Here is a 21,929-nt window from a genome sequence, read left to right as displayed (position 1 = left end):
ACAAAGTACTGAAAGAACGGCCTTGTGCTCCGCTTTCTTCATAACGTGTATCAATTCCCAGTATTTATCGGCATCTTTTTTTGTTTTTTTCCTGTTAAATTTCTCCCACACTGGAACCTCAGCTCCGCGGATGGGGATTTTGGCACGTTCCTAGTTGCAGCCCCAGCGCCTGCAACAGTGCTCGGCGACCTGTGCTGTCCTTGGTCGCTCAGTCCTGCCAGACTCTAGCCCGCCAGGCTCCTCTGTCCATGGGATTCTCCAGGGAACAACACTGGAGTGGGTTGCCACGTCCCCCTCCAGGAGATCTTCCGGACCCAGGGGTGGAACCCAGGTCTTCCGCATTGGCAGGCGGATTCTTTACCACCGAGCCATGTGGGAAGCCCTGCTTGGCACCCAGTAGCCCCTCAGTAAGTGGCAAATGAAGGGATCGGGAGGACGGCGGGGACCCAGGAAGAGCCCCGAGCCCCGGCGCGCTCCGTGGCCCGCACACCCAGCCCCGCCGTCGGCGTTCCCCCAGCGCCGGCCCGGAGCCCCACCTGCGGCGCCCGCACGGACGCGGCCACTGCGCGTGCGCCCCACAGCCCCGCCGCCGCGCGCGGCCAGCGCTTCTGGACGCCTAGGCGAGGCGAGCGAGGGGCGCCTGCGCAGTTCACGCCGGCCCTCAGGTCTAGGCGGACTCGGCGGCGGGGCGATGGGTCCGCCGGCCTGACGGCTGGGCCGGGCCGGGTCGGCTCTGGGACGGAAGGCCGGGGCTGCGAGCGCGCGGCAGAGACTACGCGAGCGGACGAGGCCGGCGGCCGCGGCGCCCGGGCCCGGCGGTCCCGGCATGCCCCGCGCCGCCCCGGGCCCGGCGCCGGACTCCAGCTCCCGGCGGCCCCCGCGGCCGGCGCCGGCTGCCCGCCCGGGCGCCGCGGCCCCTTTGTGAGGCCGCCGCTCGCGGCGAGATCGAGTCCCTGCCCCGGCCGCGGGCCGCCCGGCCGCCGAGCGAGGAGAGGTGAGGCGTCCCGCGGGGCGCGTGGGCGGGCAGGCCTGCCGGCGGGCGGGCGGCTGAGGGCGTCCGGGCGGGCGGGAGCCGGGGTCAGGGTGTGCGTGCCTGTGTGTGGGCAGAGCGAGCGTGTCACGGCGTGTGAGCCGGGTCTGGCCGTGTGTGACAGCGCGTGACAGCGCCCCTGTGTGCGTGACCTTGCGCGTGGGAGTGCGCGCGGCCGTGTGTGAAGAGAGTGTGAGGACAGCATCGTGACCGTGCACCCGCAGGCTGCGCCCGGGGAGCCGCCAGCGCGAGGGGCGCCGGGGCGTGTGTGCGCGCGCGCCGGGACTGGGGGCTCCGTGTAGTGGGGCAGACGCGAGATGGAGCGGGGGAGAGGGAGTTCACGGAGGAAAGAGCTGGGGCGAAGCCGGCCTCGGGCCCGGCGGGCAGAGCCCTGAGCGCCGGCCTTGACCTCCGGCCCCGAAGGTCCTTCCACTGCCGCTGTACTCGCCAAGGCAGGGGAGTTCGTGGACAGTGACTCGTAACTTAGGGAGTTGCCGTGGCTGTTTCTGCACGTCCCTGCACCTGCACACTCCCCCCAGCCCCGAGGAAGTTTCTTAGAAAAGTTGAGCGAATGGTTTTCCGGTGTGTTTTATAAGCCAGGACCAGAAGCAGCAAGTCCTCTTTGGTCCGGGGTCCTCCAGACCACACGACCCCTGTGCGGGCTACCCTGTGTAAAGATGCTTCTCTGAGGCATTAACTTTGTAGCTTTTTATCTCATCTTTGTAGAAAGGGTGGGAACACATTTCAATGTCATCCTCTAGTGAAGAGACCGAGGAGGCAGATCTGGATCCCAGGTGGGCTCAACTGCTTGAGCATGAAGCCTTGGATAATTTCGCTGATGAATACCCTTACTGTGAAGGGGGACATACCCCTTACTTGGCAGTGCCACTCTGAAGGGTGCTGCTATTCTTATAAACGAGGAGCTATCTTATGCACAGAGTTTATGTTGCATATTGAGATCTAAAGCACGTGGGAGATTTAAATGGAATATGAGCCTGCTAAGTCGCTTCAGTCGAGTCCCACTCTTTGGGACCCCATGGACTGTAGCCCAGCAGGCTCCTCTGTCTGTGGGACTCTCCAGGCAAGAATACTGAAGTGGGTTGCCATTGCCTCCTCCAGGGATCTTCCTGACCCAGGGATCACAGTGTCTCCTATGTCTCCTGCATTGTTAGGCGGGTTCTTTACCACTGGAACCACCTGGGAAACCCTTGAGTGGAGTATGATCTCTAAAGACACTGAGTCACTATGTTGAACACTTGAAACTAATGTAACACTGTGACTCAACTGTAGTTAAAGCAGGTAGGTGAAAGAATTTAGACAGCAAAGGCCAGCTGAGTGACGCCTCTTATTCACTTCTGTGGTGGGGAGAAGGGCAGCGAGAAGGAAGGAGGCTTGCTCAGCGGACGGTGCTGAGAGCCTGGGGCAGGCCTGGCATTTCATGTTTTCTTCCTCCCTCTCCAGCTGTGTTTTCTCTGAACACTGCTCAGAGAGGAGCCGGAAGGAGGAGGGCAGAAGAGCTGTCATAATTTCTTAAAGCCATGTCCGAGGTAAGGTAATATTTCTTCTCTTATCTAGATGCCTTGTTTTTTTTCAGATTTTACATGGACATTTTGCTTTTCTTCTGAAATTCCCCCCTCTACTGAAGTTCCAGTCATTCAGTGACCTGGTCCTCATGTTCTCCAATCTAGTGAAAGGAGATTACCCCGCCCCCCACCACCCCTAGCACAGTGAGCTTCCTTCCCCGCCCCCAGCCAGAATTTTCATCTTCTATTCAAGAAACAGTTTAGCACTTGCTGTGGGTGAGGTGTTCAGTTGGGAGGTCTTAAGAGGCCAAATACACTCCTTGGTGGAATACGAAAATCTTCGCTGGAGGGACTTGATTCATTGAGGTCAAAGTGGGTGCTAAGATGTGATCAGCAGTTTTGAGCTTCTCCACAGAGCTGAGTTTGAGAGTAGGCAGGGCCTGCTGGGGAAGCCTCAGCTGTGGCGCAGGACAGGGTCTCTTTCTCAGGGTGGTTTTGAGGAGTGGGATTTGCTGTGTCTTGAGCATTTAGTGGGTCAGCTAGGGCAGGAGTTTTCTTCAGGCACTGGGTGAGCATTAACGAGTAGTACTCCACGGGAGTAATGAGATATCCTGAGTTAGCATCAGGCCACAGACTGAATATTCTGCGTCATTCAGTGAAGATCAGTAGAGTTAATATGGAAAACTGGAGGACATTTTTTGAAAAAGGAGACTGGTAGGAGGAAATATTGAATATACGTTAAAAAGTGGCTGCTTACATCTATAATAACAAAATCAGTAAATAACACAGAATGGGAGCCAGAGAAATAAGATCAGCACATAACGTCCAGAAACAAATACAAGTACAAAGGGAAAATACTTACTCACTCACTGAACATATAGTTATTAAAGACTTACTGTATATTAAATGCTGGCAACACTGTGGTTAAACAGATACTGTCTTCATGGAATTTACTGTCTACTAGTTTATTATATGATAGTGTAATGTTTTAAATCAGAGGAGAAGGACTGGATGTTCACTTGAAATTTTTTTCTTCCTCATACTTTGAGGCTAAAAACATTCTGTAGATTAAATATAAAAATAAAACTACAGACTGCTACACCTTTGGTTTCTATCGCGCAGAGCATCGCCAAGCGACTGGCGGCAGAGACGCTGGGTCTGCACTGCCCAGCACCGCAGCAGCTAGCACGTGGGGCTGTGGAGCCACGTGTATGGACTAGTGTGACTGAAGGACTAATTTTTAAATATTGATTTAAATAACCACATGTGGCCAGGAGCTAGTCTATTTAGACACCAGACTTCTAGGTTCATAAAATGATAAAGCCAGGAATAAAACTATGAGTAACCTGGTTTTCTGAGACACTATTTTCCAAATGAGGAGAAAGAGGCCAAGGAAGGAGTGGCGTGCAGACGTCACCATTAGTGACGGTCAGAGGCAGCAAGCTGTACTGCTGAGGGTCAGCACCGGCTGCTGAGAGAAGGGTGGCAGGACAGTGAAGGGCTCCTGGGGGCCGAGTGCTCGGGTCCTGGAGCCCGGCACTTCTCCACGGAATGAGGCCCCGCGCCCCTCCCTTGCCTCTCAGGTCCCACACGGCCCAGCTCCCGGCGCTCAGGCCTCGTCTCCTCCCGTCTTCACTGCTGTCTGGCCAGTCTCACTGGCCGCCTTGCTGCCCCTCAAGCGCTCCAGGCTCCTGTTCCTGCACGTGCTCCGTCCTCATCCGTGACTCTCCTCCCGTAGAGGGTGGCTGGCTAGCTCTCCCACTTTACGTAGACTGTTGTTCAAACCTCAGCTCATTTTTAAGATTTTATCTTTATCTTACACAAAAGTGAAAGTTAGTCACTCAGTTGTGTCTGGCTCTTTGTGACCCCATGGACTGTAGCCCGGGAGAAGGGAATGGCAACCCACTCCAGTGTTCTTGCCTGGAGAATCCCATGGACAGAGGAGCCTAGTGGGAGGCCGTCTATGGGGTCGCACAGTCAGACACGACTGAAGTGACTTAGCAGGAGCAGCAGCAAGACTGTGGCAGCCTACCAGGCTCCCCCGTCCCTGGGATTCTCCAGGCAAGAGTACTGGAGCGGGTTGCCTTGCCCTCCTCCAGGGGATCTTCCCGACCCAGGGATTGATCTCGTGTCTCCTATATTGGCCACCTGGGAAGCCTCTTATGAAACAGTCTATGTTGTATTTTTCCTCTGTTCTCACAGCCAGGCCATTACTCTCTTAGTGGCCGCTTTAGGATGATCTGTATCCACTACTTCTTACTGTGACGATCATCTTTCTTCATCTGTAATCTTCCTTCTACAGTTAGTACTTCTGCCACTTTCTCAACAAGCAGCATCTCAACCAGCGCTCTATTACGAGCAGTAGCGCGGCAAAGCAGTAGAGCGGCGATGGCGCCCGCCCCAGTGCTCTGGCCTGGAGAACCCCAGGGACGGGGGAGCCTGGCGGGCTGCCGTCCATGGGGTCGCACAGAGTCGGGCACGACTGAGCGACTTCACTTCACTTTTCACTTTCATGCATTGGAGAAGGAAGTGGCAACCCACTCCAGTGTTCTTGCCTGGAGAATCCCAGGGTCGGGGGAGCCTGGTGGGCTGCCGTCCATGGGGTCGCACAGAGTCGGACACGACTGAAGCGACTTAGCAGCAGCAGCAGTTACACTTAGTTCTTGTCTTGGGGCTCTGAATTTCTTCCTGTGCTACAATGCTTCCGTGTTCCTTATTTTTCATTTCATTCCATTTTCCTCCTACCTGAAAAACTTTTATTAGTATTTCTTTGACTACAGGTCAAAACTTCAGTCCCAACCTGATTTTTTTTTTTCATTACGTCCTTTTCTGACTAGGCCAGAATAGTGTAATTTAAACTTTCTTCTGATGTTAAGTAAGTTGGGAAATCCTAGTCTTAATGGAGAGAGGAACTTTTAGGAATATATTTTAAGACAATAACTAGAGACCTTTGTAACATCATAGTGAAAAATTAAGACTAACATAATTGAAAAGAATCAAGGGGTTAGTAAATCAGATATGGCTGATTTACATTATGTATTGACAATAATATGCATCTACCAAGAGTGATGTCATCAGTAAATGAATATGTAATCATAGATATGTCTGTGTAAGGGAACCTGAACAAATACATACTAACTGTGCATTTTGACTGCTTATAGGAGGTAGGTAGATGTTGGGGGTTAGGACTTCTGAGTTTTTAACTTAGAAAGGGGAAAGAAATCACTATGGGTAGAAATACCAGGCACTATTTTCTTTCTTTTAAAAATTTGTTTTTCTATTCTAAATAATCTTACGATAAGAGTAGCCTAGGCTGCAAGTTCTTCCCTTTCAAGTCTTTGAACATATCTTTCCAGTCCCTTCCATCCTGCAGTGTTTCTGCAGAGAAGTCACCTGAGAGCCGCGTGGGGGTGTCCTTGCAATTAATTCTCTGCTCTTCTCTCGCTGCTGGGAGCATCCCGTTACTTTCGTGTTTGTGGAAAAGGTGGGCTTCATGTCTTGCTACTGTGCCATCCTGAGGGCTCTCTCCAGACATTATTTCCTGAGCTTCTTTAAGAAGGTGACAACATGGTCTAAGATTCCTGTTTTATAGAATCAAAATAAATCTGAATATTTGGAAAATATTCAGATCTCATTGGCTAAGAGGAAAATGTCAACCAGATCATCAAAACCCAGATCCATTTGTTTATGTGTGCAAGTAAAAAAAAGTAAGAAGTTTACCTGGCAAAACCTGCCTGGCCTCTACTACAGAAAACATGGTGTGTGGAACACCTTTTTTTGCACACAGTTTTAAAGAGTGTGTTGAAGTGGTTGAGTTTTAATAGAATTTATGATTGATGGTGCCCAGCCCTATCTAGCACAAGTTTCATCTTTTAAACCCAACCTGTGTTCCTTTCCTTGACGCTCTCACTCACTTCCCTGATTTCCCTTTATTAAGTTGTTTCTGAGATGGAAGCACATAAGATAGAAGCTGATAAACATAACTGATGTTTCGTGGTGTCCTTTCACCTCACTTGTAGCTTCCTTAACGTTTTCGTCCATTACTCAGACAGTTATTCATATACTGACTCATTTTTTTTTTCTTCCCATTAAAAATGTTTCTGTGTAGCATCACTGATAGGCTTAAATGCATCTTCAGTAAGGGTATTACTACTCTGTCAGGAGGCACGTTAATAGGAGTGACATCCCTATTTGACAACCCCTATGGCCAGGACACATCCAGAACTCACCCCGATGGGGTCCTGGACGCTGATGCAGGGTGGGCGGTCCCCTCCCTGCTGGACTGTGGGGAGGATGGCCGCCAGCGGGGCTCCCTGCAGCCGCTGTTCACCAGCCAGTGTGGAAGGATTTCAGTATCTGACAGGTCGGCTCAGCTGTTTGGGTGTGTGCCGTTGAGGGCAGCTGCATGTCAGCTCAGCTTAAGGGTAGGTTTTGCTCTGTGATGTGCCAAACCTGTGAAGCACATACCAGATCATACAGCAAAAAAAAATTAAGTCTGGAGCAGACTTACCGCATTAGGAAGAATCTGTATTTTCTTAATTTGGGGGAAGCAGACTAGGTCTCATTTCATGTTACAAAGATCCTTAATTTAACCATGGTATTTGAGAGCTATGTGGTAACATTTCAGAAACTCTTGTTCACTAGGTGTGCACAACTGGGTGTGTTTCTCTAGTGAGAGCTGTAGGTGTTTTGTGACGCACTGCATTATCACATTTGAAATGTTCCCTATTTAACATAATAGTGGTTAAAATTACTGTTACTCTGTCTCTTAGGGCTTATGATAAGTTAACAGCTGTCTCTGAAACTTAGTGATGTTACCAAGAGCTGTTATGTAATCTTCTGTTGTTCCTGACTGTTCTCTGTAATGGCATACATTTAAGTTATATTTTTGCAAAATCACCATAAAACTTCTTTACTGCTTTTATTTGCATGTAATTTTAGAGTACCAATACAGTGAGCATCAAATATATTTTTATATATACCTAATTGATATAGCTGGAACATTGATCATTCAATTGCATAATTTGGGAAAATGCACATAAAAATTGAGCATAACTCATGTTTCTGCCTCCTCCTTGAGGCCTTTTTTCACTGCTCTAGAAGGCAATGGCACCCCACTCCAGTACTCTTGCCTGGAAATCCCATGGATGGAGGAGCCTGGTACGCATCAGTCCATGGGGTCGTGAAGAGCGACTGAGCGACTTCCCTTTCCCTTTTCACTTTCATGCATTGGAGAAGGAAATGGCACCCCACTCCAGTGTTCTTGCCTGGAGACTCCCAGGGACGGGGGAGCCTGGTGGGCTGCCGTCTCTGGGGTCGCACAGAGTCGGACACGACTGAAGCGACTCAGCAGCAGCAGCAGTCTGTCCTGATTTTCCACACTGAGAAGCGCTCTGGCGTGTAGTGAGTCCTGAATTCTGTCACGTTTGGTGTTTACAGTGTTCCACTCTTGCCAGTTCTCCGTCAGTACAGAGTCTCTGAAATTGTGTACTTTCCATGACAGAATATCAAGACTAAGCACAGAGAGGTCGTGTTGCTCAGACCCCAGGATCCTGACAGGGAAGTTCCCTGTATGCAGTATTTCTGTCTGAGAACACAGGCAGTTTAACTTTTTAAACTGTGCTCATGTGAGGGTTAGAACACTGGTTGAGCAGGACCGTGTCTGTGTCATTTCAGGATCTCGTGACATTTGGGGACGTGGCTGTCAATTTCTCGCAAGAGGAGTGGGAATGGCTGAACCCTGCTCAGAGGAGTCTGTACAGGACGGTGATGCTGGACAACTACAGGAGCCTGGTATCGCTGGGTGAGGTCTCCCTGTAAGGCGGAATCCGCACGGAGGCTGCTTTCCAGCGCCACCTTTGGGGAGCCTCTGCTGCACCTCCCCGCTGCTCCCCCAGATGAGTGTAGCTTTGTAGAGTCGGCCTCGGCTCCCTCCCCTTCCCAGTGACCAAGCAGCCTGATCTGACTGATGGGCCTGGCTAACTCCCCTTTTTATTTCTTGTGAGCAGGAGTTTCGGTTTCTAAGCCAGATGTGATCTCATTACTGGAGCAAGGAAAGGCGCCCTGGATGGTGGAGGAGGAGGAGCCGAGGGGAGCGTGCCCTGGTGAGTGAGTGAGACCCAGGGCTGGAGAGGCCCCTGCCAGGAAAAGCTCCACTAGCCTGCAAAGTCCAGCTGCTAACTGATGCTTCCTGGGTACCGTCAAAGGGCTCCAGGCCTGCGAAGAGGCAGAGGTGTCTCTGGCCTGAGCTCCCAAGCTACACTCTCCTCGGATTCACTCCCTCACACAGCACTGTCCTCTCAGATAACCTCCTCCTGTCCTCTGGATCCAAATGTGCAGCGTCTCCTTGTCCTTGCCTTTCAGTTTTACACAAGTTGCTCCAACCCTGTGTTCAAACATCTGGACGCAGCGATGCATTTTTTTTTCCTTTTCACTCATTCATTCCTTTTAGACTGAAGGACTGATTCATTTATTTATTCACTGAATCTCTTACCAGGATTCAGGTTTCTACTTTGAGAAAATCATCCTATTAAATTTTTAGGATTATTCTGATGTTTATAAACCATCACAGGAAAAATACTTCTGGTGGTATTTTCTTCAAGTCTGGGTAACTGGGAGGTGATAGCATTTAACAGAAACAAGTCAAAAGGAAGAACAGGTTTGTAGAAGAAAAGATGAATTTGACTTAGGACAGTAAGAGACTTATCTGATGGGAAGATTTCCTAGTGAAGAAGTGCATACCACTGGAGGGAAGGAGGCTAGGAAGACAGTCTGATTAGATGTTAGTGGGAAGGAATGCGGTCAGCGGTCTTAGAGTTGGGAAGAAAAACTCTGCCAGGGCCTCTGTGGGGAAGTAGACCTTTGATAGCTTTCTGAGTGTCCTCTGGTAAAGTAGCCTCCCAATAGCTTCCTCCTTGGGTTAAATTATATAAATTTTAATTTTCCTAGATGGTTATCAGGTTTATTTCCATGAACCTGAGCATAATAATCGCTTGCTGCTGCTGCTGCTAAGTGGCTTCAGTTGTGTCCGACTCTGTGCGACCCCAGAGACGGCAGCCCACCAGGCTCCCCCATCCCTGGGATTCTCCAGGCAAGAACACTGGAGTGGGTTGCCACTTCCTTCTCCAATGCAGGAAAGTGAAAAGTGAAAGGGAAGTTGCTCAGTCGTGTCTGACTCTTAGCGACCTCATGGACTATAGCCCACCAGGCTCCTCCATCCATGGGATTTTCCAGGCAAGAGTACTAGAGTGAGGTGCCATTGCCTTCTCCGTAATAATCGCATACAATTCTTTTTGTTTTGAACTGTAGTATAAAATATCCCATTTTCTTATTTTATATAGCTAATTTTTTTAGTTGTTAGGTTGCTACTCATTAATCAGTTTTGCTTATTTATTTTTAAATTCCAGCTTCTGGCTATATCTGTTAAATATAAAATATAGCTTCATCATTCTCCCCTTTTCTAATTCTCTATCTTTGGTTTTTCTTTTTACTATTTATTTCTTAGGCTTACTTTCTTTCCATTTTTTGGAAACATGCTAAAAAACTGAAAAAAGCTTAAACTATTATTTCATTGTCTCTTAATTCACTAATGAAATTATTAGAGGTTTTAATTTCCGCTTAATATAGTTTCAGCTGTATTCGATATTTAGTGGTTTTCTTATTTCTATTTCCTAGACAACTTTTAATTCCCATATACATAACAGTTGTTTAACAGAAAGTTTTCTGGTTTTACTGTATTTTGATCAAATTGTTTTATCATATTTGATCAGGATAGCAATTACTACTAATTCTGTTTTCTAACGAGTTGAGGATTTTATATGACCTAACATATTTTAAAACTATTCTATAGGTTCCAAGTTAGAGTGTTTTCAGTGTAAAGAGCTCGTTACTTGAGTTTTACTTTATGTCACTGAAGTCTGTCTTTACTTAGTCTTTGTTTCCATCCATACTTTTTCTTAACTTTATAGACAGTAAATTGCATTTATGTGAATTATAGTGTGATGAGTTCTGACAGCTGTATACATCCATGAAACCATCACTGCAAAAAGACACAAAATGTTTCCATCACCCCAGAAGATAGCTTGTGCCTTTTTGCAGTCCATTCTTCTCCACTCTGGCTCCAAACTAACCTTTGTCGTTTTAGATTAGTTTGCCTTTAAGCTAAATAGAATCATACTATTCTGTTGGGTTTATTTCACCATCAGAATTTATTTTGAAAGTCACAGTGTTGCACGTGTGATTAACTCACCACTTTTGTTGCTGAGTGTCCGTCTACTGTGTGGATGGTCCACATTTTTGTTTTGCCGCTCACATACTGACTGATGCACCTTTGAGTTGTTTCTAGTGGGGGTGATATGAAGTGGTCACGTACAGGACTTTGTATGGACATACATTTTCGTTTCTCTTAGGTAAATATCTAAAAGAGGAGAAATGGGGTGGGGGTTGTGGAAAGAAAGCTCAAGAGGGAGGGGATATATGTACACATGTCGTTGTACTTTGCTGTACAGCAGAAGCTAGCACAACACAGTAAAGCGATTATATGCCAATTAAAAAAATTTTTTTTAATACCAGCTTTGAAAAAAAGTGGAAAAACTGAGTCATATGACAGGAATATGTGTAACTTTAGTTTTCCAAGGAGATGGTATTTTCATTCCCATCAGCATTGTAGTAGCGTTCCAGGTGTGCTGCATATCCTCACCGTATCGTTTGAGGTTTATTATTATTTTTTAATGATGTTATTGAAGTAAGGCTATTTACAGTGCTTGTTAATTTCAGCTGTACAGCAGAATGACTCAGGTCTACGCATACGTAGCCCCCTGTGCTCTACAGGGGGGCCTTGTTTGTCCATCCTATATGACAGTTTGCATCCGCTGGTCTCAAACTCCTGATCCTTCCCTCCCCCTCCTCTCCTCCTTGGCAACCACAGTGTGCTCTCTGTGTGAGTCTGTTGCTGTTTTTCAGATACACAGTTGCTCTGGTACCCTTTTTTAAAAGACTTTCCCTTCCCCATTATATTGTCTTTTTGGTATTTTGGTTGAAACTCAGTTGACCATACATGTGTGGGTTAAGTTCTAAACTCTGTTCTTTTCCATTGATCTATATATATCTGTCCTTTCACCAGTACCAGACTGTCCTGATTACTGTAGCTTTATAGTAAATTTTGACATGTTGAATTTGTAAAATCACTTTGACTATTTTAATAGATCATTTGCATTTCTATATAAATTCTAGAATGAAGTTGAGCATTTCTGCCTAAAAATCCTGCTGGGGTTTTGTTTGGGATTGTGTTGAATCTATGTATCAATTTAGAGGGAACTAATATCATTGTTTTCCAATTCCTGAAATTTAGCCATTTTTTACAGTCTTACTTTCTTTAGCAGTGTTTTGTCATATCCAGTGTAGTGGCTTCTTATAAGTATTATATTTATATATCTATATAGAAAGAGATATAGTTTTATGGATATAAGATACAGAATTCTTTAGATATAAGTTTTTTCCAGTAATGTGTGCATATGTGATCAGTCGTGTCCGACTCTTTGCGACCCCATGGACTATACAGTCCATGGAATTCTCCAGGCCAGAATACTGGAGTGAGTATCTGTTTACTTCTCCAGGGGATCTTCCCAACCCAGGGATCGAATCCAGGTCTTCTGCATTTCAGGCAGATTCTTTACTAGCTGAGCAACTGGGGAAGCCCAAGAATACTGGAGTGGGTAGCCTATCCCTTCTCCAACAGATCTTCCCAACCCAGGAATCGATCCAGGGTCTCCTGCATTGCAGGCAGATTCTTTACCAACTGAGCTACCAGGGAAGGCATGAAAAGTTATGTTATCTGCAAATACAACTTTATTTCTTATGGAAATACCTAGGATTTCTTGTACTGTTGAATAGCATTGGTTAAGAGCAAATATACTTGCACTGTTCTCAATCTTAAAGGGAAATGTATTCACTCTTTCACCAATAAGTTGTTACAGATATTTCTTAGATGCCCTTTATCAGCTTGAGAAAGTTCCTTTCTATTCCTACTTTGCTGACAATTTTCATAACATGTTAAATTCAGTAAAATACTTTTACACTGATTGAAACAACCATATGATTTCCATCTTTAATCTGTTAATGTGGTGAATTATACTGATTTTCATATATGAAACCAACCTTGCATTTGTGGGATGAACTCCACTTGGTCAGGATTATGCTTTCATATTTTCCTGGATTTTATTTGCTATAATTTTGTACCATTTTACGTTTATGTTTCTGTGCTATATTGCTTTTGTAAATCATAATAGGAAGTCTGGTTTTACTACAAATAAGGTGAGAAACCATTGGAAAGTCTTGAACAGAGTAACAGGTGATTTGATTTAGGAATGGAAAAGATAAGGCAAATAAAGGCCTATGGCAGATTAATAAAACCAACAATTTGATACAAACTTACTTCAATATGAAGGCATCTTAGCTTGAGTATCAGCTAAAAATTTACACTTGGTTGGAACATATCACACAGAAAATGATACTCAGGAAGACTGCTTTCAGACTGCTAAAGTTTAACCATAGAGTTTCATATACAGCCTGTGGCAATTAATAGGGTTCCCTGGTGGCTCAAGACAGTAAAGAATCCACCTGCAATGCAGGAGACACAGGTTCAGTCCCTGGGTCGGGAAGATCCCCTGGAGAAGGAAATGGCAACCCACTCCAGTATTCTTGCCTGGAGACTCCCACGGGCAGAGGAGCCTGGCGGGCTACAGTCCCTGGGGTAGCAAAGAGTGAGACACAACTGAGTGACTAACACTTCCATGATAATTAGTGACACTTTGTGTGTTTTGGGATGTGGGGATCTAATAGATATTTTTTTAGCCACACTGACATGAATTTTTTTTTTTTTAAAGCTAACGAACTTACCTTGAATGCAGGCTAACCTGAGGGCAAGAGAGGAAGGGTGTTTGCAGACTTATATTAATATGAATATGTATATATAATGATTGTGATTTTCTGATGGTTACCTTAATAGTTATGCATGAGGTATTTTCTTAATGAATTTTCCTATATTTTCATGCCTTATAATCTCGTTAGATTGCATTTACCAGCTATTACATCCTTGAACTTACGCATGTAGTTCATTCACCAGTCTGTGTTTTAGAAGTTCTTTCCTAATGCATAAATACAAAAGATGTTTGTTTTCTTGATATCTTGTAGACTGGGAGTATGCATTTAAAAACAAGGAATTTCCATCAAAGCAAGTTATTTATGAAGAATCATCCAAAGTAATGATGATGGGAAGAAGCCATCTTAGTTATAACCTCAACTGCTCCAGTTGGAGAGGGGACTCTAAAAGGACGGACTGGTTTAAGAACCAGTTGGGAACTCAGGAGGTACATGCTAGTCAGCTGATCATCACTCACAGAGAAATCCTAAATGAGGATCACAGAAATGAATATACTAAGTCCTGGCAAACTTTCCATCAGGATACAATCTTTGATATAAAGCAGAAACGTAATAAGCATGAGCCACAAAAGAGAAGTTACCGGAAAAAACCTGTCGAGATGAAACGTAAGAAAGTCTATGTAGAAAAGAAACTCTTGAAATGTAATGAATGTGAGAAGGTGTTCAACCAGAGCTCATCTCTCACTCTTCATCAGAGAATTCATACTGGAGAGAAGCCCTACGCGTGTGTCGAATGTGGGAAAACCTTCAGTCAGAGTGCAAACCTAGCTCAACATAAGAGAATCCACACTGGAGAGAAACCCTATGAATGTAAGGAATGCAGGAAAGCTTTCAGCCAGAATGCCCACCTTGCTCAACACCAGAGAGTTCACACTGGAGAGAAACCTTATCAGTGTAAAGAGTGTAAAAAAGCCTTCAGCCAGATTGCACACCTGACTCAACACCAGAGAGTTCATACTGGAGAGAGACCTTTTGAATGTATCGAGTGTGGAAAGGCCTTTAGTAATGGTTCATTTCTTGCTCAGCATCAGAGAATTCACACCGGAGAGAAACCATATGTGTGTCATGTGTGTGCGAAAGCCTTTAGCCATCGTGGATACCTAATTGTACATCAGAGAATTCATACAGGAGAGAGACCCTATGAATGTAAGGAATGTAGGAAAACCTTCAGCCAGTATGCACACCTTGCTCAACACCAGAGGGTTCATACTGGAGAGAAACCTTACGAATGTAAAGTATGTAGGAAAGCCTTCAGCCAGATCGCGTACCTTGATCAACATCAGAGGGTTCACACTGGAGAGAAACCCTATGAGTGTATCGAATGTGGGAAGGCCTTTAGCAACAGTTCGTCACTTGCACAACATCAGAGAAGTCATACCGGAGAGAAACCTTACATGTGTAAGGAATGTAGGAAAACGTTTAGCCAGAACGCAGGCCTTGCTCAGCATCAGCGAATTCATACTGGAGAGAAACCTTACGAATGTAACATTTGTGGGAAAGCCTTTAGCTATAGTGGGTCTCTAACTCTACATCAGAGAATTCATACAGGAGAAAGACCCTATGAATGTAAGGACTGCAGGAAATCTTTCAGGCAGCGAGCACACCTTGCTCATCATGAGAGAATTCACACTATGGAGTCATTCTTGACTCTTTCCTCCCCCTCAGCCTCTATGCCCAGTCAGCTGCCAAGACCTGTAGGCTTTATCTCCTAAATATGCCTTGAATCTGACTCCGTTAATCCATTTCCATTCTATCAATGTTTGTCCAATACACGATAATCTATTTGACACAGACTATGGGAAGGGCTTTCTAACCCATCCCCCTGTATTCCTGTTAGTAATCCATACTGCAGTCAAACTTGTATTTAAAGAGTCTGACCATATCACTTCTTCATTAAAACCGTTCACTGCCATCCTGTAGGGCTTAGTTCAAGGTGCACATCACTCAAAATAGCCTAAAAGACCCCTGCCCCCCAATACCTTGTCCCACTTTACATTTCAGAGTCCCATTTCCTGTGACTGTCTCATTCCTGGGCTACTTATCAAAATTCAGAATTCATATTGCAGCAACAACTAGATCAGGGTTCCAGTTCTTAATGTTCCATCTTCTAGCCCTCTAGTTCTGGAGAAACATTTTGTTCCTTGTAAGCATCTTGTCTTTTTATTTCTATTATAGAAATAATAATGGTACTACCTCAAAAGTTAATGGGAGGATTAAATGAGATAATGCATGTAAATTGCTCAGCACAGTGCCTAGCATAATCAATAAACATTAATGTAAAATAAAAAGGTAACTATGTATACAAAGAAGACCTGATCATCTTAGCAGTGATTATCGGTGAAATAACGAAACAGCTCAAGACCCAGGAGACTAAAGATTTTTGAGTAAAAGAGCAGCCCTTGTTCTGAAGCTGAGTGAAAAGGGTATCCAACACAGTAGAGTTAATGTTGGAGTTCATGATGATAGAGTTAAGATGATGGCTCCTGTTTCAGTACAAACATGGAAATATGATTTTGTTGATAAGAAAAACTAACTTCATTATATATTCAGTTTTAAGAAACCAGATGTTATTACAACATCAATTGTAATAAGTAAAATTTACTGAGATTTATTCATCATTTACATTTAAACAAAGGCACTATAGTCCTCAAAAGACAGAAAACTTTAAAAGATCAATAACCAAAGAAGATTAGAAAACAAAATTTAACTTAGCGTTCCTAATTCTAGGTAGATGAATCATGTTAAATCCATGTCATTTAAATAGAAAAGGTGTTAGGTTCTAAGCTGTAATTCCAAGACCAGAGGGAAAAGAAATCAAAACTATAGGTCAAAACTCATAAACATGTTTGATTTGTGTGAAATTTAAAATGAGTACCTTTAGATGGGCATTTGTTTTCCACTTTTCCACAGTTCAAACCACTACCTGTTGCCTTACATCTGACTTGTTTTACACTGTATTACTTCCTGACTCCTGAAGGCTTTGTGCAGCCAGTGCTGGAACCATTTCTCATGTGACTATAAGTACAAACAAAATGAGTAAAGTTTAATGGAGGATGAGAAGAACAGACATTTCATCCTTCTGTAGGGGAAGATTCAGTATTATACAGATGTTAGTAAGCCCCAAATTAATCTATTGATTCTTTGTACCTAACAAAATCCTAAGAATTTAAGGCTTGAAACATCGTGTTTGTCAACACACACACAAACATTCACAATAGATATACACATAAAGAAAATATATAATAAAGGTGCTAGTTCATTGTCAGTAGCTTAACAGTACTGGTATATGAGATTCTGCTCAAAATTATTTCTGTACAAAACAACTGTCTCATTCTTTTATCCAAATGCAAAACAGAGTCATTAGAGGACAGCATACATAATCATGGAAAACAATCTCCCTAAATACAACATGAGATCCAGAAACCACACACATGGATTCTTGACTATATAAGAACTTTAATGAACTTTCATATAGTCAAAGATAGTACAAAAGGTTTTTAAACATTAGAATTTGAAAAAATTAGTAAAATATGTTTAACCTATGAGATTGATATCCTTAACATAAAAGTACTCCTCCAAATCATTTAGAAAATGACACCTCTTATGGGTAAGGGGAATAAAGAGATAACTGATGAAAATGATAAGTACTGACTCTCACAAGGATCAGAATACAAGTTAAACAAGTGAACTACCATCTTTCAATATCGGATTGATAAAGTTTGCACTGCAAAAGCATAGGAGAGAGGAGGTACTTCTGTGTACTGATGTAAAGGTGACTTGTCAATATCAGAATTTTCAAGGCTTTCTTTTGCAATTAAACACGTTTGCCCTTCCATATCCTATAACAGATAAAACAATTTAAAAAGTATCAGAAAAGAGTCAAGTTTTGTTAAAGACAAAAGGGAAAAAAGTGCTTATTCATGAAATGTAGCAGAAACAGCTGTGACCTGAAATGTCTGCCTGATGGATTTCAGTAATGGGAAGTCAAGTCTGTCCAAAGGTCTCTAGAGAAGCTCATGCTCTAAGCTGGCTTGTGTAGAGGCTGGGGGTAACAATTACGAGACAGTTTATGATTTTTTATGTGAAAGTTATGTCAGTATCCCTACCAAAGCTTTCCCATTATACTCGTCTGTAAGTAAAATAAATTGGATCCTTCTTTCACACCATTCAGAAAGATTAGTTCTAGCTGAATAAAATCCTAAATGTTAAATAGTAAAGTATTAGGATGCTTATGACTTTGCTGTTGGACATATCTTCACAAACTAGACAAAAACGAAAGTCACAAAGTAAAGATTAATGAACAATTTGATTGTATCAAAAGTTGTTTGGTCACTAAGTCTTGTCCAATTCTTTGCAATCCCATGGACTGCAGCACGCTTTTAAAAAGACAAAAGAAACAAAATGGGGAAAAGCTGTAATAGAATACAAAAGGAAAGGTGTAAGAATATCTATAAATAGGTACAGGACAACCAAGGGAGAATAAAAATGAACAAAGGATAATAATGGACAAGTCAGAAGAAATGCAGACTGCTGACACTGAGTCCCTGCTTAACCTCGCTAGTAGTAAGAGATGCAAACTTAAATAATCTAATTTTAAAACCTTGGCAGTTGTATAGAGAAATAACTACTCTTATCAGTACCGCTTTGGAGGCAATGAAGTTGTTAAAACTAACCCCTTCAGAGGGCCGTATGGTTAGTACATGAGACAGAACTATCTAAATTTCCATCAATAGAGAAATACTGGCACCAGTTTAAAAGAATGGACTGGTAATATTGATAAGAATTTGACTAGAAGGCACTGATTAAAAATTTGTAGATTAATAGAGACTATATATTTAAAATACATTTCTATAACTATGCAAATACACAGAAATAAGTCCTGAACAGACATCCAATTTGTAAGTGTCTTACAGAGGGACCTGGAATTGGACATTCTGGTCAAGAGCGTAGATTTATCATCTGTAATGTTTTAAATAAGAATGTTATCATTAAACTATGAAAAAATTCAATGAACTTACGGAGAACTAGAGCAACTAGAAAGAGAGTTGGTAGCTTAAGTTGAAACCTTTCCTGGAATTTGGAGACTCTCATCATCTCTCCAGGCCTTCCCAGGCACACTGAAATCCCAATAAATCGCTTCATTCAGCGGAACAGATCTGTAGTGAGAATAACCAAAGACCTCCTACTGTCTACCTAGGAGAGTCAAACAGTATCATTCTCAAATGTGAACAGACAGCTGAGGATCATCACAGATGATGGAAGAGTATCAGCATGATGAGGACCAAGAGACAGACTAAACCTGGGGCAGGTGAAGTTATATAATGAGGCTAGAACTGAAAGTGTACGTTTGAAATTGGAATAGATGTTACACTTTCAAAGCAAATATGAGAAGCTACCAAAAAGAAATAAGACAACTCCTAGGAATTTAAAAAAAAATTACTGTTATAATAGAAGGTTTCAAAGAAAGTTGTGGAAATTCTTCCATTTCATAAATTTGGAAGAAAATGAGAAACAAAAGTGACTTGGAAGTCTAGTAGAAGGCCTGTCTAGTTAATGCGAGTTCCACCACACATACACAGACACACACAAAAAATAATAATAGAGAAAACAGGAATGTGTCAAACGATTAAGAATCTTTCTAAACTGAAGAAAGTTATGAATGCTCAGCGAGGAATAGCTCACTTGAATGTTGGGCAGGCTGAACTGGCAAAAACCATATTATAATAGAAAAAAATTTTAAAAGACACCCAGAAATATGCTTGTGGAATTCTGTAACAATGAAGAGGACACTATCCTAAAAGCTTTCAAAAAATGTGAATTTCTCCTAATAAAGAATAATGACTGAGATAGAATTAGCCTTCCCTCCAATGAGCAATATTAGATGGTAGAATACAGAACAGCAGCTTCCAACTTAGGACTTGAAACTGCTTTGGATCTAGAAGTTTATACTGGAACGGTAGTGAAACATGAGGCCAAATACTGATATTCTGTCTATACAGTTTGCTTCGGTTTACGTCCACTTGTCTTTCAATAGGGCAGTGAATGATTAGCTTTAGCAAAATCTGGATGGAAAAGGTGAAAAACAGAATCTAACCTAGTAAAGTGGTGTTGAGGGTGACTAGGATGATCACTGTAAAAATCAGACCAAATTACTGGTAGGCTAGTTATCCAGGGAGTCAGTGAAGAGAAACTTCAGGGAGAAAGGAAGGGATGGGTTACATTAAATAAAATCAACACAGAGTTTGAGGATTTCTGTAATATGGTGAAAACAAACATTCGTCAGAAGGAAAGACAGACAATTATTGGCTTGGGAAAAACAAAGGAGAAGCCATACCAGACATCATGCTGCTGCTAAGTCGCTTCAGTCGTGTCCGACCCTGTGCGACCCCAGACGGCAGCCCACCAGGCTCCCCCGTCCCTGGGATTCTCCAGGCAAGAACACTGGAGTGGGTTGCCATTTCCTTCTCCAATCAGGTATCATGGTCCTAATATAAAGCAAGCCCCATAAAATGTGACATGACTTTGGAAACAGAATATGGGGAAAACCTTGAGCACTGGGACCCTAACACTGGCCTCATAGAGGAGGGAATGTAATCAGCAATGCCTGGCTCTGCCTCTTAGAGGACATTTATACTGTGAGAAGGATCTAGTGCTACTTCCAGCTTTAGAATAGACAAATCCCTTAAGTGTCTGTATGTGTGTGCATGTACGTGTATAACAGACCCCATGGAATTCTCCAGGCCAGAATACTGGGGTGGGTAGCCTTTCCCTTCTCCAGGGGATCTTCCCAACCCAGGGATCAAACCCAGGTCTCCTGCATTGCAGTGGATTCTTTACCAGCTGAGCCACAAGGGAAGCCCCTTATTTCCAGCTTTAAAATAGACAAATCACTGCAGTCTCTGTATGTGTGTATATGTCTGATATCTATTTAATAATATAAAGGCAAAATACAGCTGATAGACTGGATGGTGGGAGGCTGACAGGGAAGAGCTTGAAGCAAGGATAAGGGGCAATATGCTCATGGTATATGGAGAGGATTCAGGAGATCTGTCAAAAGTCTATAGAAGAAATGTAGGTTAGTTGTATTTGAAGTTAAAACACATCAGAGGAGCTATTATAACCCACTTGGTGGTATGAATTAAATCCTTACCCCTCATGAAGACTCGGGGAGTATATAAAGTTAGTACATTTACAAATAAAATTAAAGCAACTGTAATCGGGACTCTGATAGAAACCCAATTCAAATCAGCTTAGGAAAAAGGTATTTATCAGCTGCTATAAATGAAAGATGCAGAGCGTGCATGTCACAGCCTCAGGTACGCTGGGCTCGGTGCTCAGGCTCATCGGATCAGTAACTCACAGCTGTGCTTCCACTCGTCTCATCTCTGGCAGGCAGAAATCAGTAAGACAGTTGGAAAGCTCCTAAATATTTGAATCTAAATAGCACAATTTTTAGTAACCCACAGGTTAAAAGAAAAGGCAAAACAAAGCATTTTGGATTGTAACTAGTAACAGCATATCAAAATACATGGAAAGCAGCTGACACATTACTTAGAAGGAAACATCACTAAATTGTAAAATAAAGCTCTCACTGGCTTCAGTCTCACCTTTATCAGATTAGAAGATGAAGAGCAATGAAACCCAAAGGTAGCATAATAATGGAAATAAAGAATAGAAATCAATAGGAAACAAATATAAAAGGTCAATAAACCCAATAGATCTTCACTCAAACACGAAAGAAAATATTCCAGTTACAAATACCTGGAATGACAGGGATGACATCACTACAGTTATTAAGCAGATGATAAGGGAATAAATACTGGGAACCTTACACCAAAAAATTTGACCACTTAGATAAAATGGAAAACCTTGCCATTCATTTTTCAGGAAAAATTCCTGAAAGATTCAAACTGCCAATCTTACTCAATCTCTTTAAACTTATTGTTTTATCCTTTGTCAGGTGCTTTTTATAAAGGAATAAATATTTGACTTCTTGATATATCTGCCACAGCAATAGATCCAGTTTCCTACAGCAAATGTTATAACTTTCATGAAATAAATCCAAGCTTAAACTCACCTTTTAGGATCTTATATAAATCATGAAGCATGCAAGGTAGATGAGGTTTTGTCTATTACCAAAGATCATTAAAATCACAGTCAAAAAGTATCAACAGAAGAATTAACTATCCTGCAAAATTAACTTGTATTCCTGGTATCTTGCAAACACATTTGAAGAAATATAGGATTGGGAGATTCCCTGGTGGCTCAGTAGTAAAGAAATCACCTGCAAATGCAGGAGACAGGCTTGGTCCCTGATCCAGGAAGACCCCACAGGATGTGGAACAACTAAATCCGGGCGCTGCAATTCCTGCGCCTGTGCTCTACAGCCCGGAAGCCACAACTACGAATTCACACCCTAGAGCCCTTGCCCCACAGCA

At 43.3% G+C, this 21,929-nt stretch overlaps 1 protein-coding gene across 4 annotated transcripts; it reads left to right on the top strand.

The window, feature by feature from the left end:
- Window positions 883–18,496, top strand: ZNF583 (zinc finger protein 583). 4 transcript variants are annotated; one of them, XM_018063438.1, is made up of 5 exons: window positions 883–994; window positions 2,492–2,577; window positions 8,230–8,346; window positions 8,562–8,657; window positions 13,744–18,496. In XM_018063438.1, the coding sequence occupies exons 3-5, from the start codon at window positions 8,283–8,285 to the stop codon at window positions 15,201–15,203; spliced, it is 1,620 nt and encodes a 539-aa protein (XP_017918927.1). In that variant the 5' UTR covers window positions 883–994; window positions 2,492–2,577; window positions 8,230–8,282; the 3' UTR covers window positions 15,204–18,496. The 4 variants fall into 4 exon arrangements, with proteins under 4 accessions (XP_017918927.1, XP_017918926.1, XP_017918928.1 ...); XM_018063437.1 differs by having other exon boundaries at window positions 8,230–8,356; XM_018063439.1 differs by lacking the exon at window positions 2,492–2,577.

This window comes from Capra hircus, chromosome 18 (assembly GCF_001704415.2).
Source record: "Capra hircus breed San Clemente chromosome 18, ASM170441v1, whole genome shotgun sequence".
Taxonomy (NCBI): Eukaryota; Metazoa; Chordata; class Mammalia; order Artiodactyla; family Bovidae; genus Capra; species Capra hircus.
This window is presented reverse-complemented; position numbering and strand designations above follow the sequence as displayed.

Excerpts from the sequence above, each read along its gene's own strand:
- ZNF583 (XM_018063437.1), top strand. Across the intron at positions 8,357-8,561 it reads CAGGAGCCTGGTATCGCTGG|GAGTTTCGGTTTCTAAGCCA; the intron begins GTGAGGTCTCCC and ends TCTTGTGAGCAG. Across the intron at positions 8,658-13,743 it reads GCCGAGGGGAGCGTGCCCTG|ACTGGGAGTATGCATTTAAA; the intron begins GTGAGTGAGTGA and ends GATATCTTGTAG.